Genomic DNA, 24,297 nt, shown 5'->3' with positions numbered 1-24,297 from the left:
GGCCCCTGGGAGGAGGGAAATTAAACATCTCGATGCTGGGTCCTGTGCCAGGTCCAAGCTGCCTTGCAGTATCCTGGAACATCCCCTTTCCTGGGAAGACAATTCAAACAAGGCTCCTAAAGCAGGGCTGTTGTGGGGCTGGCAGCTGGGGTGTCCCCAGTGCTGCCCTCCACCTGCTGGGCATGAGGATCCGTGTCTCTGCTGACATTGGAGGGCCCTTTGGCTGAAGGGATAAAGAGGAAATGAGTAACTCCTGGCCCTTTGATCCAACGGGGGCTTGAGGTGCTGAAGCCCTGGTTGTCCTCCCATGGCCCCTGTTTTCTTGTCGGAGCAGATGGCCTACTGCCAGCACATCGGTGTGGAGTTCATGTTCATCAATGACCTGGAGCAGTGCCAGTGGATCCGGCAGAAGTTTGAGACGCCAGGCATCATGCAGTTCACCAACGAAGAGAAGCGCACGCTGCTGGCCAGGCTGGTCCGCTCTACCAGGTACCTGGGGGGCTTCCCTTGGTCTGCCTGGGGAGGTTTGCTCACAGCCTGTGGCACAGTCACCAGCTGGGTCACATCTTGGTATCATCTGTCATCATCAGCTTAAGGAGCAGGGTGTTGCCAGTGAGCTGCTGGCCTGCAAGGCTCAGGTGCTGGCAAACAGCCTGAAAATGTGGATGATCCTGAAAGAAATGGTTTAAAAATAAAGTTTAAGTGCAGCACGGTGTTGGGGCAGGGAGGAGCAGCCAGCCAGCTCTGCGGGAGGATACTGGAGTGATTGGGAAGGCTGTTATGTGCTGCATGGTGCCAGCTTGAGCATCATTTGGTGCTCTGCCTCCCTCAGTTCCATCCATATCCTTCCTCTGGTTTCTACCCTCGGCTGTAGCCCTGGCACTGATCCCTCTTTCCTTTTGCCTTCCAGGTTTGAGGAGTTCCTCCATCGGAAATGGTCTTCAGAGAAGCGTTTTGGTCTGGAGGGATGTGAAGTGCTGATCCCAGCCTTAAAGACCATTATTGATAAGTCGAGTGAGAAGGGAGTGGATTATGTGATCATGGGGATGCCCCACAGGTAACCTTGCCTCAAGCCATGGTGGTACTTGGCGTGGATGGGACAGAGGGGGATGCTGCCTGTTGCCAGGGTTTGGTACTGGAGGGCACGCTGGTTTCTGCCATCACTCAGCTGGTCTTGTTTGGTGATGAACCTCAGCTCAAGAGTTCAGGCTTTGGCTGTTCTCTGCTCATCATGGTCTTTCCAACTTGTTTGTAAATTCATCCAGAGAGGGATGGTGGCTTGAGGGAAGAGCTGAAATCCTAGTGGAATCCCAGCACCTGCCTGCTCTGGGGCAGCTCAACAGGGATGTGGGATGTGGTAGCAGCCAAACCATCCCTGTGCTGAGGGGTCTGCAGGCTCCTTTTAGGGAGCCCTCATCCGTAGGTGACCCTACAGCTGTCACAGTAGGCGTGCTGGGGGGCAGCAGATAAACCATCAGTATTTGATGGCTGCCAGCAACGGCCTTGCTTTTGTAGGGGACGCCTAAATGTTCTTGCCAACGTGATCAGGAAAGAGCTGGAGCAGATCTTCTGCCAGTTTGACTCCAAGCTGGAGGCTGCTGATGAGGTGAGCTCCTCCCCTACCTGCAGCAAGCTGATGCTGCCTGTCCCTGCACAGTCCCCAGGGACTGTGGCTGTATTGTGCCACTGCTTCTGGTGTCACTCAGTGGCATTGGTGTTGTAAGGATTTCCACGTTGCAAGCACACACGGACAACTGGAGCCTTTGCATAGGTGCCAGTGCTGGTCTGTCCTTGCCTGTCCTGGGATTGGTGGGTACCCTGGCCACTGCCAGTGTCTCCAGCAAAGACATGCTGCTGGGGCTCTCCAGGGCGTGAAGCAGCTTTGGGGTGGATGCCGAGGTGAGGGGAAGGGGGCTGGGAGCAGAGGTTGCTTTGTTCCCTTGCAGGAGTCCCCGGTCCCCACCTGGGGCTCTAAAGCAGCCCCAAAAGCCCCAAGTTCCAAATCGCTTGTGCCGCAGGTTCTGTCACTGCGATGCACTCGTGATCCAAAGGTTGAGCATGATAACCTGGGATGGTTTGGCTTTTGGGAAGCTGGGCTGGGCTGGGCAGGCTTGATCCTGCCATTACCTTCAGTGGGGTTTCAAGGTGAGAAAGCAGTGGCCTGCAGCCTTGAGATGCCCTGTTAGGGAACCTGGCAGCGTACTGGGAACAGTGTTTGCAGAGCTTAGGTGAGTGTTACCTGTTCTCCAGGGCCTTCCTCGCCCACCACGCTTGCTTCATCCCCTACACCTTCAGCTGTACCTAGATGGCTGGATGCATGTCTGAAATTGGGGGTGGTTTGGCACCTTGGAAGAGACTTTTCTGGGTGCCAGGTCAGCTCCCACAGTGAGTGTCTGCTGTGTTCTGCCAGTGCCTCTGAAAAATGCCCCCCTCTTCCAGCCTTGGAGTCAACACTGCCCTGTCTCAGGTCTCCCATGTCCCAAAAGCTGCTCATGCTCCTGGGGGTGACTCTCCTCTCTCCTGTCCCCTCCATCAGGGCTCCGGTGACGTGAAGTACCACCTGGGAATGTACCACCGACGGATTAACCGTGTCACCGACAGGAACATCACCCTTTCTTTGGTGGCAAATCCTTCTCATTTGGAGGCAGCTGATCCTGTTGTTCAAGGCAAGACTAAGGCCGAGCAGTTTTACTGTGGGGACACAGAGGGAAAGAAGGTGAGTGGTGCTCGGACGCATATGCAGTGAAGTGTCCTGGGCCAGATGGGGTTTGATGTGGATAGGCTGTTGGGAAAGTGACGAAACCCAGCTTGGTTTTGTTTGCTGTGCCCCTGCTGTTACCCTGAATTTGCTCTCCCATCCTTCCCTACTGCCTCTGGAGATAACTTTGGGAGGGGCTTATCCACCCTAGGCTCCCATTGCTGCTTCCTCCACCTCTGAACCGACTAAGCTGGGCTGTGGGTGCAGCAGGTGCACAAACCCCTGATTGGAAAGCAGGGACATGAGGGGCACTCCCAAAAGGCAATCCAAGCACCACAGCTTGGGGGACATGGCAGTAGGATCTCAGTGTAACCAGGAGAACCGTTCCAGGGTCTGGGAAAGCTGGAGCTGGCAGCAGGAGGCAGCTCTCCACACCCTGATGAGGAAAAGGTTGTGGGGGGCTGTTTGCCATCTGATTCATCACAAACCTATTTCTCAACACCAAGAAGTGGAAGAGTGAGATCCCAAGTGCTTTCCTCCATCCTACACCTCAAGGGCTGGATATAAATAGACAGACCCTGTCCTTGCCTGGCAAGTGGTGTTCTCAGCCAGCCCCTGGGATGGCGGCAAAATAACATTGCTGGCGCTGGAGCCGGCTCCTGGCCCCACTTCTGCCCATGGGGCTTCTGGGCTGATAGCGTGGGGTAAAAGGGTGTTACTCTCTTCTTGCCACAGTGAGAAAAAGGCTTTGCTTTGGGGTGTGTGTGTTTAGGAATGAGACTCACTGCCCAGCTGGGGTGTACTGGGTGTTGTCCTGCTGCCTGTTCAGGGTGCCCCGAGGGTGCTGCCCTTGCTGGGAGGGGGCTGGTGGACACAGCCTTTCCCCAGTGGTGTGCCAGCCATGGCTGGCTCCACTCCCATCCCCTGGGAAAGCATTGGATGTGTTGATGAGCTGTTCCGTGTCCTTTCTGGAATGCTGAAGGCTCATGGGGATGGGAGCTGGACCCTTTCCTGGTGGTACCCTGCCTGCTGTACATGCTGACCACCATGGCTTCCCCTCTCCCAGGTGATGTCCATCCTCCTGCACGGAGATGCTGCGTTTGCTGGACAGGGCATTGTGTACGAGACATTTCACCTGAGTGACCTGCCCTCCTATACCACCCACGGCACCGTCCACGTCGTGGTAAACAACCAGGTGAGGAGCAAATGCCCTGTGCCCATGGGCCCCTGGCAGAGCTGCCTCCACAGGCTCTGAGCTGGGTGGTAGCTGGAACCAGCAGCACCTGTTTCCCTCCCAGTGTTCCTGGCAGAAGCCCTAACCTGGGGTCAGCAGGGGATACCTCCCACCCAGCTGCTCAACAGCAGCAGCTTTTGAGCCCAGTCTGGTGCAGAGGTGATAAAACCTGATGCTCAGTGTGTGAGGTCACACAGGGCTGATCCCTTCTGCCCCCATGGAAACCAGAGGCATTTCACTGGGACCAGACTGTCCCTGCACATCCGGTAGGTACTGGGATGTGCCACGGTGCCGGGGTGCAGGAGATGGGCAGGTTGTGTGTCCCCAGCTCAGCCACAGCAGCTGAGCTGCCCTTGGAGCTACGTGGGCACTTTCCTGAGCTGGCGAAGTGCAGCTGCCCTGTGCCGAGCCTACTGTGACACTGGTGTGTAAAGAAGGAGCTGCATAGCAGAACTGTGTTCCAAATCCTGTTGGTAACCCTGTGCTCATCCTGTTCCCTCTTGCCCACACAGATTGGCTTCACGACAGACCCGCGGATGGCCCGGTCCTCCCCGTACCCGACCGACGTGGCCCGCGTGGTCAACGCGCCCATCTTCCACGTCAACGCAGATGACCCCGAGGCTGTGGTCTACGTGTGCAATGTGGCAGCAGAGTGGCGAAGCACCTTCCACAAGGACGTGGTGGTGGATTTGGTAAGGAACGTGGCACGAGGCTTTACCGTGAAGCTGGGACTCTGGTGGGAATGCACTTGGGTCCCACCTGGGCTGTTCGGGACCCTCCCTGATGCAGACACAGGTATCTCCGAGTGCTTTGGGAGTGGTAGATTGCAGGCAGCTGCGTTCAAAGGCTCTTTCCCTTCCTGGCAGGTTTGTTACAGGCGCAACGGGCACAACGAGATGGATGAACCCATGTTCACGCAGCCCCTTATGTACAAACAGATCCGGAAACAGAAGCCAGTGCTGCAGAAATACGCAGAGTTGCTGATTTCCCAGGGGGTGGTAAATCAGCTGGAGTATGAGGTACTGTGCCATGGGGCCTGACAGGAAAACTGAAGGTGGCATCTCCAGGGAAAACTACTTGTGCGATTTAGACCTGGGTGTGAATAAAGGGATGAGCCCGTTTCTGCTTGTGCTTGTCACCTAAAGGTGGCAGAGTTGTGCTGGGGTTGGGTGAGTGCTGCAGGCCTTGCAGCAACAGAGGTCAAAGCCGAGGCTCGTCCTTGGACTGTGCCAGCTCTGAACAGCGCAGAACATCTAGTTCAAGGATCACCCTGTGCTCACTGTGGCACAGGCCACGCAGCACTGGGCCACTGCAGCACAGCCAGGTCTCAGTGCTCAGGATTGCTGTGGCTGGGGGTATCTGAGGCAAGTTCATGCCCCGGTTCTGCTGCTGGGGCAGCAGTTCTCTCAGTCATGCTTGCCCCGGAACTGCTTTGCAGCATCACTAGGGTTGAACACAAGTTGTCAGCTCAGAGAGCAGCAGAGCTGTCCCTCGGGGGACAGGGGTCCCAGGGGCAGCTCTGAGGCTGAGCAACACGGCCCTGGGGCTCCCCTGCTGTCAGGACCACCTCTGCCCCCAGCACCCTTGCAGGCTTGCACTGAGGCCCCCAGGCTCAGCACCCTTGTTTGTAGACCCTCCACTAATGTTTTTCCTCCTCCTGGTTCTGCCTTTCAGGAGGAAATTGCCAAGTACGATAAGATCTGCGAGGAGGCCCACGCTAGGTCCAAGGATGAGAAGATCTTGCACATCAAGCACTGGCTGGACTCACCCTGGCCAGGTGAGCTACTGGCAGCGTTTTGGAGGTCCCTAGCAGAGCACCCAGCCTCTCTAGGGCCATGGCAGCGATTTTGTAGTATATCACACTGGAGGAGAAGTGGGGTGGTGCTCTCCCCACTCCTGGCATCCCCATCTTTGCTTGAGGGTGTCTGTGACCTGAGCTCTTCCCACAGAGCTGGCACAGCTCCTTCAGCATGGTGACTTTTCTTCTCCCCCAGGTTTCTTCACTTTGGATGGGCAGCCCCGCAGCATGACCTGTCCTTCCACCGGCCTCAACGAAGAGGACCTAACGCACATCGGTCAAGTAGCCAGCTCAGTACCAGTGGAGGATTTCACTATCCATGGAGGTAGGAGCCTGTGGAAGCTGTGCCAGACTGGGCATTTGTTTCAGAGAGATGTGGGGTAGGGCTGGGATGTGGCCTGGACAGAAGGGACCTATTGCACTGCTTCAACATGTGTGGGTTAGCAGGTCTGGGGAGGGTGCACTCTACTCTGCACTGCTGAGACCCTGCCTGGAGCACACATCCAGCTCTGGGGCCCCCAGCACAGGCAAGATCTGGACATGTTAGAGCAGCTCTAGAGTAGGCCTTGATCCCAGGGCTGGAGCCCTTCTCCTGTGCGGGCACTCCAAGAGAGTTAGGGGTGTCAAGCCTGGAGGAGTAAAGACTCCAGGGAGATTCTTTAGGATCCAGTGCCTAAAGGGGCTCCAAGAGAGGTGAGAGGGACTTTGGACAAGGGCCTGGAGCGACTGGACAAGGGGGAATGGCCTCACACTGACAGGCAGAGTTAGATGGGATATTGGGAAGAAATTCTCCCATGTGAGTGGTGAGGCCTTGGCGAAGGTTGCCCAGAGAAGCTGTGGCTGGCCCATCCCTGGAAGCATTCAAGGCCAGGCTGGATGGGGCTGGGAGCAACCTGGGATAGTGGAAGGTGTCCCTGCCCATGGCAGGGGTTGGACCCAGACTCTGTGAGTCTATGAGAACTTGTTCATGAGGGAGCTGTGGGTAAGGGAAGTGAACCAAGCAGTAACTCTTCTTTGGAGCTGATCCTTCCCTGCAGTCCTGATTCCTCATCTGCAGCTCATCCCTCCAGCAGATATGAATCCGTTCCTCTGCCCTAGTCACTTGCAGTCTGTCAGTCCTGGGCCGGCTGTGGGACAAACCTGTTGTCACTGTAGCTCCTTCCCATGCTGGCTACCAACCAACTCCTGTCCCGGCAGGTTTGAGCCGTATCCTGAAAACCCGGGGGAGATGGTGAAGAACCGCACAGTCGACTGGGCTCTGGCAGAGTACATGGCATTTGGCTCCCTGCTTAAAGAGGGCATCCACATCCGCCTGAGTGGCCAGGACGTTGAGAGGGGCACATTTAGGTAAAGCCCTGCTTTTGGAGGCTTTAAAGGCAATTCTAGCCCTTCTGGAAGGGATCCAAAGGCTGATGATGGAGTAACACTTTCTTAATTTCTAGCCATCGCCACCATGTCCTGCATGATCAGAACGTGGACAAGAGGACCTGTATCCCCATGAACCACCTCTGGCCCAACCAGGCTCCGTACACCGTCTGCAACAGCTCCCTGTCAGAGTACGGTGTCCTGGGTGAGTGAGGGGGTCTGCACTTACTGCCTGGGGTGAGGCTGCTCTGAGAGGGTAACCCAACCCCCTTGCTCCTCTAAACTGAGATTAGCTCACTTGGTTAGAGCATGGTGCTGATGCCAGGGTCACAAACTCGATTCCTGTAGAGGCCATTCACTTAAGAGTTGGACTCAGTGATCTATGTGGGTCCCTTCCAACTCAGAATATCCTGTGACTCTCCCATCCCTCAGGATTCGAGCTGGGCTTTGCCATGGCCAGTCCCAACGCCCTGGTGCTTTGGGAAGCCCAGTTTGGGGATTTCCACAACACTGCTCAATGCATCATCGACCAGTTCATCTGTCCTGGGCAGGCCAAGTGGGTCAGGCAGAACGGCATCGTCTTGCTGCTTCCCCATGGCATGGAGGGCATGGTAAGGACTCCCCCCGCTCACCCTGGAGGCTGAGCCAGGGGCAGCGGTGGCACAGCGGTGGCTCATGTCATGGCAGTGCCTGGCATTGGCTTCTTGTGCCTGCCTTGTCCTGCACTCACCGTCCCCCTGCTTGGTCCCTGTAGGGTCCCGAGCACTCCTCTGCCCGCCCGGAGCGATTCCTGCAGATGTGCAACGACGATCCCGATGTCTTCCCTGTGAGTGGCGGCTACGCAGAGCTCAGGCTGGCCCTCCTGTGCCCCGGATCAGGGCAGCAATACCCATGTGGTCTTAGCACAGTGGTTGCTGATGGCAGGAGGCGTGGGACACCCTGGGCTCATGCTGCCAGGAGGGTTTAGGGAAAGGGGCTGAACCTGGTGCCCAGGTGTCCATTGAACCTGGGGCTGTGGCACAGTGCGAGACAGAGGTGGCCCTGGAAGTAAGCATGGCTGGGGGTTGCCGGCTGCCCCATGGCCAAACCAAGGTGGGGGGCACAGCCCTGCAGCCTCTCCCAGGTCTCTATAGGTCTGTGTGTGCTTTGGACAGGGAAGGAGGAAGGGAGGAAGGGAAGGAGGAAGGAAGGGAGGGAGGGAGGGAGGACTGGGGACCACTGCTGGCGCCATGAGACCAAGAGGCACCTTGTGTTTCCTGAAATCCCCTCACCTGCGCTGGCCGAGGCAGAAGCTGGATGACTTCGATGTGCGCCAGCTCTATGAGTGCAACTGGATCGTTGTGAACTGCTCCACTCCAGCCAACTTCTTCCACGTCCTCCGGCGCCAGATCCTCCTGCCCTTCCGCAAACCGGTCAGTGCCAGCAGCTCTGTGCCCAGCGCGGTGCCAGGCAGGGCAGTGCTGTGTCCCTGCCAGGCTGAGACAGGGCTGGGGGCAGATTATTTCTGCACCTCACAAGCACAGTTGGCCTCTGCCTGGCCAAGGACCTCATGGTGCTTGGGGCTGGCTTGGTACCATGTGCTGCTGCCAGCTTGTGTGAGCTGCAGGGGCTGATCCCTTCCTGAACTCCACGGGAATGTCAGCTGTCAGGGCCAGCAGGCACCGGTACACAACCCAATCCAGCTGCTTCCCATCAGCTTCAGCTGTGGGGCAGGCAGGTCCCCGGCAGCACCTCAGCATCCTCCCTATGGGACACCTTGACTGGGACAGCCAGTGCTGTCAAGAAACAGTACCCAATATGGCAGAGCACAGCAGCTGAGCCAGAAGCAAATCTCTGGCAGCTGCTCCTGTGCTCAGGCAGGACAGGCAGGTTGCTGCTCTGGCCTTGGCTTGCAGGGAAGGTGTTTCTGGCAGGGCTGACCAACTTGCTCTGCCTCTTGTCCCTCACTCCAGCTGATAATCTTCACTCCAAAGTCACTGCTGCGCCACCCTGAAGCCCGGTCAAGCTTTGATGACATGTTGCCAGGTAAGAGCAGTGCAGAGCTGCCTGTGTTCCCCCTGTGCTGCTCCACGGGGTGAAGGGTAGGAGTCTGTGACCTTGGGTAAAGTCCACCTGGCAGCTGCCTCTCCGTGCTGAAGAGGGGCCATGCAAGGCCGTGGCCATCTCCCTGGCACGTGGGAGCCACCCCTCATCAGGGCCAAGACGGGTACCCTGGCACCTGGGGAGACGTGGCTCAGTGACACTTGCTCCATTGGTAGCCACTTCCCTCTGGAATTTGGCAGCCCTGATGGTTTCAGAGCCATGATGGTTTGTGCTGGGAGCTGACCCAGTACCAGCTGCCTGACTCTGCCTCTTGGGGTCCCAGGAGGGGCTGGCACAGGATACAGGTGCAGGAGCTGTTGGCACTGTGCCATTGGCCACTGTGGCTTACAGTGCCCTTCTCTTCCTTGGCAGGCACCCACTTCCTCCGAGTCATCCCTGACAGCGGTCCCGCGGCCCAGAATCCTGAGCGGGTGAAGCGGGTGCTCTTCTGCACTGGCAAGGTGTACTACGACCTGACCCGGGAGCGCAAGGCCCGGCAGATGGAGGCCGATGTGGCCATCACCAGGGTGGAGCAGGTAAGCAGGGTCCTGCCATCTCTGTGCCCGTAGGCTGGGGGTGCTGCAGCCTCTGTGATGCTGCTCTATGTCCCTCGTGACACCACTCTGTGTCCCCTGCAGCTCTCCCCGTTCCCCTTCGACCTCCTCCAGAAGGAAGCCCAGAAGTACCCAGCTGCCGAGCTGGTGTGGTGCCAGGAGGAGCACAAGAACCAGGGCTACTACGACTATGTCAAACCCCGGCTCCGCACCACCATCAACCGTGCCAAGCCCGTCTGGTAGGGATGCAGTGGGTGGTTGTGATGCTGGGAGGAGTTTGGGGTGTGCAGATCCCCCTCACCCTCACCTTCTCCCTGGCAGGTATGCAGGGCGGGAGCCAGCGGCTGCCCCTGCCACCGGCAATAAGAAAACCCACCTGACGGAGCTGCAGCGGCTCCTCGACACCGCCTTCAACCTCGATGCCTTCAAAGACCTGGCCTGAGCCCCGGCGTGGCACAGCATGCTCCTCCATCTCTCTGTCCGTCTGTCTGTCCCTTGCTCGCCTCCCCCACCCCCCAAACTACAGACCTTGTCAACCCCATGCTGGTGCCTGGAGTCCTTGTGTGCCTTATGCCAGGGTGACACCAGTGCAGTCACCCTGGGGCTGGGGGCTGCCCCTGCCACAGTGGGTGAGGCCCACGCCCCCCTGGGACCCTGGAAGGACTGATCCCTAAGGCTCTTCTCTGGGGGTGTCCCGTGCAATGAGTCCAGTTCCTCCCAGTGTGACACCAGTCTGGTGTCACACTTGGCCCTGCAGCTGCTGCCTCTTGGAGGAGCGATTTGGGGTGGCTGCTCACCCTAAGGGCCCAGGCAGGTGTGGGGGTGTGGTGCCCCTGCCTCAGTTTTGCCTGCCCCAGGGGAGTACCAACCCCCAGCTCTGAGCCCCCGCGGCCACGGGGCTGGTGTTGGGTACCGTGTGCTCCCTCCCGTGGGAGGTCCTGGGGGGTTGGAGCAAGGGGGCCGACCTCAGCTGGGAGTTGCTGTCGGCATCCTCAGAAGCGGCCCCTCGGTGCCCGCCAGTCCCTCAGCTGCAGGGCGGCGGCCGGGGCTATGCGCGCCTCAAAGCCCTGCAGTCCTGCGGCTGCCGGCACACGCGTGTGCGGCCTCACACGTGGTGCTCGGCCACGTGGGGTGGCTGTGCTGTCACACGCTGGGTCGCACGTCGTGTCACCGCACTGTCCCCCGGCCCGCGCGGTTCGCGCACCCCCGCACGCACGCCCCCCGCGGTCTCGCCGCCGCAGTCACGGCGCCCGTCCCACCGTCACAGGCGTGTCCCGCCGTCACACGCGTGTCCCGCCGTCACAGGCGTGTCCCGCTGTCACACGCGTGTCCCGCCGCCACACGCGTGTCCCGCTGTCACAGGCGTGTCCCGCCGTCACAGGCGTGTCCCGCCGTCACACTCGTGTCCCGCCGTCACACTCGTGTCCCGCCGTCACACGCGTGTCCCGCCGTCACACGCGTGTCGCCCCCCGCGCAGCCCGAGCGCTCCACGCCCGCCCCCCCTCGGCGCTCGTCTGCCCGCGCCTGGCGGGGCGGGGCCGGGGGCGGGGCCCGCATGCTGATGAGCGCGCGGCCCCATTGCAGCGCGGCGCGGCCCCGCCCCGGGCCCCGCCCCCCGCGGAGCCGCGGCCGCGCGCGGCCGGAGATCCCGCGCAGCCTCCGCGCGCGCCCCGCGCCGCCAGGGCCATCTTGGGCCGCCGCCGCGGTGAGAGCGGGAGCGCCGGGCGGGGGCGGGGGACGGGCGGGACGAGCCGTGCCCCGCGGGCCGCCCCGCCGTGCCGGGGGTGGCGGGGGCGGCTGCCATGGCAACGGGAGGGGGCCCGGCCTCGGGGCCCGTCCTGCGGTGCCGCCGGGAAGGGAGCGTGGGGGGGAGGCTGTCAGCGCCGGCGAGGGGCGCCCGGGGCCGGTGGCTCCGCAGTGGCGGCTCCCGGGAGCTGGGGCAGGCCCGTCGCGGGTGTCCCCCCTGTTCCGCGTCGTCCCTTCCCCCGCGGCCATCCCATCTCAGCCGCTCTTCCGCGGGGCCGGGAGGAACCGAAAGCGCTGGTGACCCCGCAGCCCCCCCGCGCCTCGCTGCCGGGCCCGGATGGAAATACCCCGGGCGGCGGGGAGCAATGCCGCGGGGGGATCGCGTCCCTGCCCCGGGAAGTCCCCGCGGTTCCTCCGGCGCGGGGGAAGCCCGGTGCCCGCCGCCCCGGGGGGGTCTGACGCCGCGGTGGTCGGCGCGGGGGGCGGCCCGGTGCGGGGGCGGCGCGTGCCGGCCGGCGCCCCGGGCCAGGCTGGGCCCGACGCCAAGTCCCGGCCGCGGAGGCTGGGGGGGCTCTCGCAGGCTCCGGGCTGCGCCCCCCCCGGCCCCGGCCCCTCTGGAGGCGGCCGCCCCTCACCCGCCGCTCCACTGCCTCCCGCAGCCCCAGTGACAGACGGTGCCGCCGTTCCGCAGCGCCTGCCGCGGCCTCGGAAGACCCAGCCCGCACCCACCGATGAGCTCCATGAACCCCATGAAACCCTCGCTGCCGCCTGCGCCCCACGGGTGGGCGCCGGGGCAGCGTCCCTCCGTCCCCCCATGCATCCGTCTGTTCCTCCATCCTCTCTGTTCTTCATTGCTCCGTTCCCTCCATCCCCCGGTTCCCTCTGTCCCTCCATCCCTCTGTCCTTCACTTTCATTAATTTGTTTTTCTTTCTAGTGATGGTTCATTTGCATACGAGGCTGTTCCTTGGCAACCAAGCACCAATCAGCCACCGGGATCCCTCTCCGTGGTAACCACTGTCTGGGGTGTCAGCAACCCCTCCCAGAGTCAGGTACCTGCAGCACCCCCACCCCAGGGACCCCCAGCACTTGGCCAACACCGCCCGTGCCTGACCCACTGCCTCCCACCCCACCCCCCAGGTTTTTGGCAGTCCCATGGGCCCCGGGGGGAGCAGCTCCAGTACCCCGCTGCTGCCTGGCATGGCGGGCACTGGCTCAGGCATGAGCTCGCCACCATTCCTGCCACAGCAGCCCTTCGCTGAGGGGGCACCAGGGAAAGGGTACATGCAGCCGGGTGTCTACGGCCGCAACACCTACCCCAGCGGGCCAGGCTTTGCTGCCAGGTAAGGCCAGCCCTGTGCCCCCCGGCCTGGCATGTGCCCTGTTGTGGGGCCACCATGTGCCCCTTCCTGCCTCTCTGCTCTCCAGCTACACCAGCGGCCCCAGCGGCCCTGGTGGGATTGGGCTCCCCTCACACGCTGGCCGGGCCCCTGCTGACTTCACCCAGGCAGCAGCTGCTGCTGCTGTGGCCGCTGCTGCTGCCACAGCCACGGCCACGGCCACAGCGACGGTGGCAGCGCTGCAGGAGAAGCAGAGCCAGGAGCTGAGCCAGTACAGCACGGTAAGAACCTGGCTGGGGCAGAACCGGGGAGCTGACAGCTGCCCTGGCCCTGCCCTGACCTCCTTCTCTTCCCCACCACAGATGGGCACAGGGCAGTCCTTTAGCAACCAGTTCCTGCCCCATGCTGGGCCCCGTGGGCCCACCAGCATGAGCCCAGCTGGCATGGCAGGTGTCATGGCCCCCTCTGGCATTTCCCCTGTGAGCATGAGTCCGGTGCGGGCACCTGGCACCAGCTCCTTGTACGGCGGGCAACGCGTGCCCCAGCACGCCTACCCCGGTGCCCCCCCCGGCCAGCAGCTACCCCGCCAGGGCCTCAAGCGGGCGTACTCCAGTGAGGTGAGCACTGCGTTGGTGAAGGCTGTGGCGTACCGGGACCCCATTTCCCACTGGTGCTGACCCCCTGGCCCTGCAGGGGTACCCAGCGCAGCAGTACCTCCAGGGCGGGCAGTATGCTGTGGCTGGTGCCCAGTATGCCCCCAGCACCCCCCAGTCCTCCGCTCCGTCCCCCTCCTACCCCGGCCACAGGCTGCAGCAGGGCATGGGCCAGTACCTCTCCGCTTCAGGCAGTGCTGGACCCTATTACAAGGTACTGCAGGGGGAACGGTGGGCACGAGGCGGGGGTCCAGGTGTCTGTTGTCCCTCGGTGCCAGCCTCTGGGGACCTTCCTCCTCCCACAGTCTGCTGACCAGTTCAACGGGCAGAGCACCAACTTCAGCACTTACAGCCAAGCGGCCGTCAACGGGGTGAGTCTGGCAGCAGGTGGGGTGGGGGCTGTGCCGGCCCGGCTGGGCGCTGAGGGTGCGCGGTGCCTCCGCAGCCGGGCCGGTTGCTGCCGGGGTACCCCAGCTCACCGCTGGCTGGGAACCCCACACCGCCCATGACGCCGGGCAGCAACATCCCCACCTACACATCCCCTGGTCAGGACGTCAAGTCACCCTTCCTGCCAGACATGAAGCCCAATGTCACCCCCCTGCACCCATCCCCTTCGGGTAGGTGTCCTTGGTCAGGGGGACTGCCAGGGTGGGGAAGGGGGGGACACTTCACAGTGTGGGGCTCATTTCTCACAGTGTGGCCCTGCAGGGTGGGAGGGGAGGAGTGTCAGCACAAGGGGCGTGGCCATTGCCAGGGTTTGGGGCCAATGGAGGCAGGTGGTAGAGGCTTGCTGTGAGGGTGGGTCTGAGGGTGAAGGACTTATTAAAAGGGTGTAGGCCCTGGTGCGGGGGAGGGGTGGGGGTGGGGGTGGGATTGGCTTTATCAGGAGTGGTGGCTTTGGTAGGAGGAGCTCCTATTTTGTGGGTAGGGCCTCCTGGAATGGGAGGGGCCTGGATAGGGTGGGGTATCCTGGAGTGGGAGCAGCCTTAGGTGGGATTGGCTTCCTGCATGGGGTGGGAGGGGCCTCTGCTGTGGGGTGGAGCAACCCTGAGTGGGAGGAGCTTCCTCCATAGGGCTGCCTGTCCTGGGTGGATGGGACCGCTGGTGCTTGGGGGGCTTCCTGCAAGGGGGATCCCCGTGCAGGGCATGGGGAGCGGCTGGGGCGTGGCTGGGGTGTGGCTGGGCCACGAGGGGTCCCTGCTGATGGCGCCCCACAGGACCAGCCCCCGGTGAGGAGCTGCGGCTGACCTTCCCGGTGCGGGACGGCGTGGTGCTGGAGCCGTTCCGCCTGCAGCACAACCTGGCCGTCAGCAACCACGTCTTCCAGCTGCGCGACTCTGTCTACAAGACTCTCATGATGAGGTGCGGGCTGCAGGGGTGGTGCCACACCACGCCGCTCAGGTGGTGCCGTGTGGGGCAGCGCTGGGCAGCACAGCTGGGCACCGCGTGGTGCCGCGTGGCTTGACAGCGCGTGGCCTGGCGTGGTTTGGCACGGCGCTGTGCTGCATCATGGCGCGACGTGTGGCTTGGTGCGGGGGTACCTGCCACGGTCCAGGGTAGCGCCACGGTGGCTCAGCGTGTCGCTGCAGCGCATGGTGGCTCGGGGCGTGGTTTGGCATGGCATGGTGGGACACTGTGTGGCTTGGCATGGTGCAGCGCTGTGGTACTGTGGGGTTTGCCACAGTGCTGTATGACATGTTGGCGCATGGCGTGGCTTGGCACAGTGTGGTGCTGCGTGGTGCAGTGCAGCACCCAGGGCGGGTGACACCCAGCGTGGTGGCTCGCGTGTGGGCACACCCTCTGCCCTCACACACTCTGCACGCTCCCAGGCCTGACCTGGAACTGCAGTTCAAGTGCTACCACCACGAGGATCGGCAGATGAACACCAACTGGCCGGCCTCTGTGCAGGTGAGTGTCAATGCCACACCGCTCACCATCGAGCGCGGTGACAACAAGACCTCCCACAAGCCGCTCTACCTGAAGCACGTCTGCCAGCCCGGCCGGAACACCATCCAGATCACTGTCACCGCCTGCTGCTGTGTGAGTCACGGCAGGGGCCTGGGACTGGGAGGGTGGTGGCTGGGGCTGCAACTCAGCTCCCCCATCTCTCCACAGTCCCACCTGTTCGTCCTGCAGCTGGTGCACCGACCCTCCGTGCGCTCGGTGCTGCAGGGGCTCATCAAGAAGCGCCTGCTTCCTGCTGAGCACTGCATCACCAAAAGTGAGCACCCAGGGACCAGGGGCTGCAGCGTGGCAAGGGAACACCCTGGTCATGGGTCACAGCAGGAGGGGGGTGATGGGGCGCTGTTACCCAGGTGCCACCACCCCCGTCCCACTGTCCTGGTTCTGACCCTTGGTGCTCCTTGTCCCCACCTCCCTAGTCAAGCGCAACTTCAGCAGTGGGACCATCCCAGGGACCCCAGGGCCCAACGGTGAGGACGGTGTGGAGCAGACAGCTATCAAGGTGTCCCTCAAGTGCCCCATCACCTTCCGGAGGATCCAGCTCCCAGCCAGGGGTCATGACTGCCGGCACATACAGGTAGGGGCTGGTGGTGGCACGGTGCTGGGAGGTGTTCCCTACAGAGTATCCTGCTCCCCTCTGGCTCAGCTGCTGCTCTCCCCCACAGTGCTTCGACCTTGAGTCGTATCTGCAGCTCAACTGTGAGAGGGGGACGTGGCGGTGTCCTGTCTGCAAGTGAGTGGGGGCTGCAGTGGGGCCATGCCCTGGTGTCCCTGCCTGCAGGGGAGAGGGGGTATGTTTCCTGTCCTGGTGGGGGGAGGGTGGTTCCTGCCTTGCAGGAGGAAATTACTGCCAGGGTTCTCTGCCCTCACTCTGCCTGCACCCTGCCTGCAGTAAGACGGCCCTGCTGGAGGGCCTGGAGGTGGACCAGTACATGCTGGGCATCCTGATATACATCCAGAAGTAAGTGCCCTTTACTCTGACTGACCATCCATCCATCCATGCCTGGCCCTGTGCCATCCCTGGGGGGCTGTGCAGCAGATGTCCCAACCTCACCTCCCCTGCCCTCCTGCTGCCCTCAGTTCGGAACACGAAGAGATCACCATTGACCCCACCTGCAGCTGGAAACCCGTCCCAATCAAACCCGACGTCCACGTCAAGGAGGAGCCGGAGGGGCCGGTGCTGAAGCGGTGCCGGACACTCAGTCCTACCCACATGGTGCTGCCCAACATCATGGAGATGATTGCAGCCTTGGGGCCCAGCTCTGTGCCCTTCCCGGCACTGTCCCAGCCTACGGCAGGGGCTGCTGCTGACTACAGCACCCCGGGTACGGGGGGACCCGTGGGGGACAGGACTAGACCCTGCCCCTCTGTGTGTGTCCCCCAATTGCCCCATTTCCTCTCATAGGTTCCAGCTTTCCAGGACCTGGGGGCTTCCCAGAGCCTTTCCCTCCCCCCGGCACCCCAACGCTGAGTGACTTCACACCAGGCCCCCCGTCCATCTCCTACCAGCCCAACATCCCCGGTGGCCTCCTGGCCCCTGAGAAACCCCCTGTGCCCCCTCTGCCCACACAGGTCAGCCGGGCTGCGAGTGGGGTGGCCATGCCCCAGGCCCCTACCCTACATCTCACTGGGAGCACTGGGGGTCCCAGTGAAGCGAGGGTCTCATGGCCATGCTCTCTTGCCCCCCTCCCCAGCTTCCCCCGCCGGGACGGATGGAGGCATCCCACCCCCCGGTGCAGCCAGGACTGCACAGCACCCCCTCAGGCAGCCAGCCAGCCCCCATGCTGCACCCTCGGAGCGCAGTGGCACGGCCTCCCCTGGGACCCCCAGCCCACGCTGCCGACCTCGCCTTCCCTCCTGCGCCCAGCATGGCCACGGCGGGTGATGGCTCGGAGCCTGCCCTCGACGTGAGTACTGGGGGGAGCGGCCAGGGGTCCCACTGCCAGCTCGGGACCCCAGCTGGCGTGGGGAGGTGGGCAGAGGCTGTGGGGGGCCGATCGTCACACACTGCCGCCCCCAGCTTCTGCCTGAGCTGACGAATCCCGATGAGCTGCTTTCCTACCTGGGGCCCCCCGACCTCCCCAGCAGCAGCAGCGATGACCTCCTGTCCCTCTTCGAGAATAACTGAGCCATCCGTGCCCCTCCCGGGGCTGGGGGGCAGCACTGCATGCCCCTGCCCACTGCAGAGCTGGGACCCCCCACTGTGGGGGCTTTCTCAAAGGGCTGCGATGGAACAGGCGGGCTAAGCCCCCCCAGAAGCACAAGGCTGTACATAGTGTAGAAACACTACTGCCCCTCCCTCCCCGATCCCTCCCCATATTTAAAGGCAAATGTGTCACTGCAGGGCTGCCCGTGCCCCCATATCAATGTGCAAATGCTACTGCCCGTTGTACTGCATGGGCCTGGTGTGGGTTGCAGGGCTCAGCCCCTGCTGCCCCCAAGCCCAGTTGCCCTGTACATCCCCGATGGCTATTAAAGAATCCTGCAGGGTCATGTGTGCCCCCTGTCCTTTGTCCTCTCGCTGTGGGTCTGGCCCCAGGACCCCTCCTTCGGCAGGGAAGGGGGATCCCTACCCCTTTCCGGGCAGAGAGGGCGAGGGCTGTCCCGGGTGGTGGTGGGATCGTGCCCCCTCCCCGGGCAGGGAGGGGGTCCCTCGGTTGCAGGGGAATCTCGTCCCCGTCCCGGGCAGCGGCGGCCCAGGCGGGCCGTGAACCGGGCCTGTGGCGTCAATCATTAACCGGGGCCGGGCGGGCGATGCTGCAGTCCCGCGGCGGAGGGGGGAAATCGGGTGTTTCCGCAGGGCGGGCGAGGGGCTGCCCGTGCTGCAGGGCTGGTGCCGCCGCATCCCCGCCACATCCCCACCGCATCCCCACCGCGTCCCCGCCGCCCCCGGCCCCGCCGGCTGCGGTGGCCGAGCCCGCACGTCGCCCCCCGCTTCCCCTTACCGCGCATGCGCGCCGCGCCCTGCCCAGCGCCGGCCCGCGGCCCCCGCCCCGCCCGCGCTTTTTTCCCTCCTTTCCCCCCCTTTTCAAACGCGGCGCCGCTGATTGGCCCTCCGCGCTGCCACTCCGCCACTTCGCCGGCGCCCGTTGGTCGGCGCCGCAGGAGAGGCGGGCCCGCCTCGGCCCTATATAAACGGCGGCGGGGCGCCGGCTCCTTCTGCTGCGCCGCGCTCGCTGCACGGATCGGTCTCTGCTGCCTTCGCTCCCGCCTCGCCATGGCCAACCCGGTCGTCTTCTTCGACATCGCCGCCAACGGCGAGCCCCTGGGCCGCGTCACCTTCGAGGTAGGCGCGGGGGGCTGGGGGGCGCTGCCGCCATTTCCTCGCCGGGGCGCGTGGGGCCGGCGGGCGGTGGGTGCGCGTGCGCGGCGGGGGCGCGTCCCCGTGGCTGCGGCCGCGGCCCCGGCCCGGAGGGGCGAACAAAGAGCCCCGCGGGGCCCGCCTGGGCTCGGAGCGCCGCGGGACGCGGCCCGACTCGCCCGGGGAGCGGCGGGGGTGCGGGACCAGCGTAGGGCGCGCCCTCCCCCGGGGCAACCCCTCTGCCCGCTTCGTCGCCGCCCTGCTCGGTGCGGCCGTTTCCCCGTTCCCGCCGGGCCCCGCTGGCCTCGCCGCCGGCCGCCTTCCCGCCGCGCCGCCGCGTCTCCGCTCCGCCCCGCCCCGGGGCCGGGGGGGCGCGGCCGCTCCCCCCATTGCGGGTCGGGGCCGTGCCTGCCGCGCCGCCATTTTATCGCGGGGCCCCCGGAGCGCCGGGATGAGCCGCGCCGAGCCCCCGGCCACGCTTCTCGGGCCCGGGGATGCCGGCGGGGAGCGGCGGCAACCCGATCGCCGCGGGACTGTCGCTGGAGGGCGAAGCATTTGTCGCCCCGCTCGGGACGCGGAGCATCCCTGGCACGGCCGGGCCGGCTTCGGGCGCCGCGGCTGCTGCAGAGCCGGGGCGGTTCGCCCGCGCGGGTGGCGCATCCTGCCCCAAATCCCCCCGGAGCGCTGGGAGGCGGCGCGCGCCCCGCCCGGGAAGGCTCCACGCATATTAGCGTTAATTTTATTCCGGGCCAGCGGAGCGAATGGTAGCTGGGGAGATGTGCGGTGCCACGGTTGTAAGTTTGAGCTCCCACATACCAGCGTGAGGCAGGGAGGGCTCTGCAGCTGCGGGCACGGCCAGGATCGACCTCCTGGCGGCGGGTCCCCGCGGTGTGGGGGTGGCCCTGGGGAGCGGGGGACAGTGGTCAGTCACCACCCCAGCCTGACAGACGTCTTTCCTCTCTTTGCAGCTGTTCGCAGACAAGGTCCCCAAGACAGCAGGTTGGTAAAGCAGCTCTGGGCACACTGCAGCTGCACCAAAACCAAGTGGTCTGAATTCTGAACAAAACAAGCTATTCATGGTGGGTTTTTTCTTCCTTTGCAGAAAACTTCCGTGCCCTGAGTACTGGCGAGAAGGGATTTGGCTACAAGGGGTCCTGCTTCCACAGGATCATTCCTGGGTTCATGTGCCAGGTGCGTGGCATTCCCCACTCAGTGGGGAGGTGAATGGGTGAGGCGATAATGTCACTCGCGTGGGTTTTAGAGTTGAATTCTGGAAGATCTGGGGTGGGAGGGCAGCTCTGCCTCCTGCCTACAGTGCATGGAGGGGCTGCTGCTCCTTTGTCCAGGCTGCTCTCCTGCACCTGTGACCTAAAATGCTAGTCTCTTCACAGGGTGGTGACTTCACGCGCCACAACGGCACTGGAGGCAAATCCATCTACGGGGAGAAGTTCCCTGATGAGAACTTCATCCTGAAGCACACAGGCCCTGGCATCCTGTCAATGGCCAACGCTGGCCCCAACACAAACGGTTCCCAGTTCTTCATCTGCACTGCCAAGACTGAGTGGTGAGTTGGGGACTGTGGGAGGACGAGCTTGGGAGTCCCCATCTGGGAGGTGTCCTGTGGGGACATCAGGGACCAGCCGTGACTGATGTCTCTCCGCAGGTTGGATGGAAAGCACGTCGTCTTCGGCCGTGTCAAGGAGGGGATGAACGTGGTGGAGGCCATGGAGCGCTGTGGCTCCAAGGATGGCAAAACGAGCAAGAAGATCACCATCACCGACTGTGGGCAGCTCTCGTAAACCCTCTTCTCGCCAACTGACCATTCCTCAGGCAGCCCGGGCGCTGTGCCCGGCTGCAGCTCACCCGCTCCCGCCCCCTTCCCAACGTACTGCTGCGTTTCTACGGGGTCTTGGCCCCACATGCACGGTCCCACTGGGCCGCAGTTACCTTTGAGTCTAAATAAAACGAGTTAACCCACAGCAGGCCCCTTCTGTCCCCCCGCTGGAGCAGGCAGGGGGTGGGGCTGGTGGGAAGGGAGGGAGGGAGTACCAGCTGGTCCTGGCACTGAGTTGATCTGGGGTAGCCCTCAGTGCTGCATGTGGGAAGGACCCCCGTGCTCTACCCACTGCTGGGGGACTGTGATAAGTCTGGGGACGGGTGGTGACTCCCACCTTTGGGTTCCTTGTGGGTCTCTGTCCACAGGTGACATTGGGCACAGCTGGTGTGGGCTGTGCTGTGAAGATGGGAATCCAGTGGCTCCAGTAAGAGCTTCAGGCTGAGAGGATTCCAGTGCTCCCTAGTACAGTAACACAGTAACCCTCTCTGAGATCCCAGTGGTCCCTGTTGGGGTGGGGGTGCCCAGCTCTAATAAGATCCCAGGTTTGGCATAGTCTCAGTTTGCACTGGAGTGATCAGTGCTCAGTTCAAGCAAGGGTGGGTTCCCAGCTCCTGACTGATCCCAGAGCTTTCAGTTTAAAGGATGTCTGGTGGGAGTAGACCAGCATCCAGTGGGCCAAACAAGGCAAGGTCTGGCCCCCTTTCACCCACAGTACCTGAAGGGCACTACTGCTCCTCCCACCCCCCTGTACAAGGGAAGGATTTCTGCCTACGCCAAGGGAGGCACCGCTGCTCTTCGTGCAGCACCGCGGGGCGGGAACACTGGGGGTGCCTCGGTGGGCCGGGCTGAGCCGCAGCTCTGGGCCCGGTGCCCAGCGCTTCCTCCAGCCCCGCGGGGCTGTGGGCCCTCGGTCTGCCCCAGGCACCCCTTGGGGACACTCCAGCCCGGCTGAGGTGGGGCACAGGGAAGGCTCCCCGCAGCTCCTGCTCCCCACCGGTGTCAGCTCCTGCAGGGGAGGACACCCGCATTGCCCCATGACACTTCCCCACACCTGGGACAGGCTCCCAGCGTGACCACCTGAACTTCGTGGAGCTCTGCTTCCCCAACAGCAAGACCAAAGGTGACCTCTGGCCTGTGGCAGCCACATTCAGCCCCAGTTCTTCTGCTCTTGCGTTTTCTTCACGTTTTCTTCAGCTCTTCTCCAGATGGAGAGTCTACTCACAGTTCTGAGAGGAAAGAAGGTGGAGCAGCAGCACAGCAAGCATGCTGTGATGGGTTGATGAAGGGAGGAGATTTGTGCTGCAGAACTTCCCAAATACCATCCCAAATGCAGACACAGGCAGAATGACAGGTTACACTAAGCTAAACCAGAACACTGCTCAGGCCATCAGCTGAGGGTTTCCAGCACTGAACAATGACCTGAGACGGGGACAAAGCACTACAGCGTGCCAAATATGCCCAGAAATTGAAGTTGTTTGGTCAAGACCACAGTATGCCCTTCAGCATAAATGGAGGTGAACACAGAGCACTGTTTCCTCCTCAGCCTGAGGACTTTCTTCTGCCTGCCCCAGTCCCCCATCTCAGCCTTGTACCAGTGACCCCAGCAACAGCATTGCAGCACCCCCCACACATGGTCCAGTATCTGCATCCCACACCTCGCACAAGACCTGGGGAGTTCCCGGGCTTGCTACCATTTCAACCCAGAGAACTGTACTGCTGGTCTGTGTTTATCATTCTGCCATTATTCTGAAACCACTGAGCTATCCGTGAGTGGGTTCTGTTCCTTCAGGGTCTGCAGGGTGCTGGACTGGTCCTGCAGAGCCCAGGGGTGGAGATGGATGGGAGGGGTGCCTGTCTAAGGTGGGTGGGGCCAATTCCCAAGTGCTCTGTGGGAGATGGACTGGTTTTCCAGGCACAGGTAATGACTGCTGTTTTGTGGTCCAGCCCTTAGGGGATCTGGGGCAGGTGGCCCAACTGTTGTGGTGGTTTGCACCTTCTCTATCCTCCCTTGAGTGCCTGCTGTTTGTAGCTGAGAGGCTGGTCCATATGGGTGGGGGTAGGACATTCCTCTCTGAAATGCTGGAACTCTTGGGGCAGTTTCTCCACAGGGAAGATGAAGGAGGAAGAGAGCTTGTCTTCATACTCCTGGAGCTGATGAGCCACTTCATCCACCATGGGTGCTGATTTGTCTCTCCAGGCCATCACTACCAGCGAGCTGGGAAATGACAGTGGTGGCTCCATACAAAGTTCTTCCACGTGGGTCATGTTCACTGAGCTTCGTCTGGCTCTGTGGGTAACTGCGTTGTTCATGTCATCAAAAACCATGCTGAGCATGGCCAATCCCCTCAGGTACTGGATACCTCTCTCCATTGTAGTCCACTAGCCTGGGCAGCATACAACATCTCCCCTGTAGGAATACCTTTCCTTCACTCTTGGCAGGAGTTGCCTTCAGACTGTGAGGGCTTGTGTCCCTCTTCCAATTGCCTTGTTAATGCCCCCTTCCCTAGAAAGCAATCCCAGCTGCTTGGTTTCCCTAATTTCTAATTCTATGATACTAGCCCAGTTATCTCAGCACTGGAGCAGCCAGGTGATAATGAACCCACCTGGATGACAGCTGAAATATTTTCACGTATCCCACAGCTCACTTAGGAACGAGGACTGAGTGGTCACCTCTTGATCTGCCTCTTCCTCATGTTCCTGTGACAACCCTGCTTTGGGCTCCTTGTCCTCCTTTCCTGAACGAGCTGACAGGCATGTCCATTTCTTCTTGTGTCTGGTGGGGACTGGTCCCAGTTTGGGCTGAGGCTTTGGTTCAGCTGCAGGGTTTGTTGTGTGGGCTGGAGCAGCCACAGGGCTTATCCAGGCTCCTCTCCAGCATGGGCAGCAGGACAGGGAGCAGATTCTGACTCTCTGCTCTGGGGAGACTTTACTGCAGCTTTTCAATACTTTAAGGGGCTTATAAGAAAGACAGGGACAAAGTTTTTAGCAGGTCCTGTAGTGATGGGACAAAAGGTGATGGTTTTAAACTGAAAGGGGAGATTCAGACTAGATACAAGGAAGAAATTTTTTACACTGAGGGTGGATAAACACAGGTTGCCAGAGAAGCTTCCTTAGAAGTATTCAAGGCCAGGTTGGATGGGGCTTGGAGCAACCTGTTCTAGAATAAGGTGTCCCAGCATCCTTGGACAGTCTCATCCCAGCACTTTGTGCAGCTGCTTCTCTGCCCCAGGGACAGCACTGCCCTCCTAGCCATCGTGGGGATCACTCATTCCCCTGACACCAAATCCTGCTGTACCAGGAGTGGAGACCCCCCAGCATCTGCCTGGAAGATGCAGCTCTTGGGCAGCCCTGCCCAGGACTCGCCGCCTGCAAATTCACTTGAATAAGGGAAATTCTCATGTCTCCAGAGTTTGCAGATGAAAGGGAGGGTTTGGCTCCGTGTCTGTGTGTGTCTCGTTATCAGGGAGATGCTGTGCTTGCTGGAAAGGAGCTGCATTTTTCTAGACCACCTGCCTGTGTCCCTTGGGGAGGGCAAACGAAGAGTGTGTTTGCCCACAGTGAAAGCAGGGCAACAGTCACTCTTCTAGTGACTCAAACTGCTGCAGAGGCAGCAGAGTTTTCCTAGGGGATCCCCAGGCCCCCAAAGTAGCAGTGGGACCCCAAGCCCTCCAATGGCATCAGTGTATGCTTCAATTCCCAAGGGATCCACAGACCCCAGTGGCATCGGTG

The 24,297-nt window shown here is 62.0% G+C and overlaps 3 protein-coding genes across 8 annotated transcripts in view; all 3 read left to right on the top strand.

Annotated features, from left to right (window-relative positions):
* The window catches only part of OGDH (oxoglutarate dehydrogenase), a 31,275-nt gene extending 21,003 nt beyond the window's left edge, over window positions 1-10,272 (top strand). The window contains 19 exon segments of the mRNA XM_050337361.1: window positions 335-489; window positions 911-1,057; window positions 1,516-1,606; window positions 2,537-2,716; window positions 3,765-3,893; window positions 4,445-4,624; window positions 4,799-4,951; window positions 5,607-5,709; window positions 5,927-6,055; window positions 6,928-6,948; window positions 6,951-7,077; window positions 7,173-7,300; window positions 7,528-7,706; window positions 7,850-7,921; window positions 8,385-8,507; window positions 9,048-9,120; window positions 9,550-9,713; window positions 9,816-9,970; window positions 10,053-10,272. Of these exon segments, the coding sequence (XP_050193318.1) occupies window positions 335-489; window positions 911-1,057; window positions 1,516-1,606; window positions 2,537-2,716; window positions 3,765-3,893; window positions 4,445-4,624; window positions 4,799-4,951; window positions 5,607-5,709; window positions 5,927-6,055; window positions 6,928-6,948; window positions 6,951-7,077; window positions 7,173-7,300; window positions 7,528-7,706; window positions 7,850-7,921; window positions 8,385-8,507; window positions 9,048-9,120; window positions 9,550-9,713; window positions 9,816-9,970; window positions 10,053-10,173 (2,430 nt within the window). The 3' untranslated portion in view covers window positions 10,174-10,272.
* A 1,066-nt stretch (window positions 10,273-11,338) lies between these two features.
* ZMIZ2 (zinc finger MIZ-type containing 2) lies at window positions 11,339-17,923 on the top strand. Of its 6 annotated transcripts, XM_050337355.1 has the most exons (19): window positions 11,339-11,436; window positions 12,137-12,258; window positions 12,413-12,527; window positions 12,616-12,818; window positions 12,904-13,096; window positions 13,178-13,432; window positions 13,509-13,682; window positions 13,774-13,839; window positions 13,914-14,085; window positions 14,686-14,830; window positions 15,298-15,508; window positions 15,584-15,689; window positions 15,850-16,007; window positions 16,096-16,163; window positions 16,323-16,391; window positions 16,511-16,755; window positions 16,836-17,002; window positions 17,125-17,337; window positions 17,451-17,923. In XM_050337355.1, the coding sequence occupies exons 2-19, from the start codon at window positions 12,209-12,211 to the stop codon at window positions 17,556-17,558; spliced, it is 2,718 nt and encodes a 905-aa protein (XP_050193312.1). In that variant the 5' UTR covers window positions 11,339-11,436; window positions 12,137-12,208; the 3' UTR covers window positions 17,559-17,923. The 6 variants fall into 6 exon arrangements, with proteins under 6 accessions (XP_050193312.1, XP_050193313.1, XP_050193311.1 ...); XM_050337356.1 differs by lacking the exon at window positions 11,339-11,436 and having other exon boundaries at window positions 11,997-12,258; window positions 16,851-17,002; XM_050337354.1 differs by lacking the exon at window positions 11,339-11,436 and having other exon boundaries at window positions 12,001-12,258.
* A 629-nt stretch (window positions 17,924-18,552) lies between these two features.
* On the top strand, window positions 18,553-20,710 carry PPIA (peptidylprolyl isomerase A). Its single transcript, XM_050337360.1, has 5 exons — window positions 18,553-18,716; window positions 19,700-19,730; window positions 19,834-19,922; window positions 20,123-20,295; window positions 20,395-20,710. The coding sequence occupies exons 1-5, from the start codon at window positions 18,648-18,650 to the stop codon at window positions 20,528-20,530; spliced, it is 498 nt and encodes a 165-aa protein (XP_050193317.1). The 5' UTR covers window positions 18,553-18,647; the 3' UTR covers window positions 20,531-20,710.
* Window positions 20,711-24,297: the final 3,587 nt, after the last annotated feature.

Source organism: Myiozetetes cayanensis, unplaced genomic scaffold (assembly GCF_022539395.1).
Source record: "Myiozetetes cayanensis isolate MyiCay16 unplaced genomic scaffold, myiCay2020 scf62, whole genome shotgun sequence".
NCBI classification, from domain to species: Eukaryota; Metazoa; Chordata; class Aves; order Passeriformes; family Tyrannidae; genus Myiozetetes; species Myiozetetes cayanensis.
The sequence above is the reverse complement of the archived record's forward strand: the minus strand, read 5'-3'. Positions and strand labels throughout refer to the sequence as shown.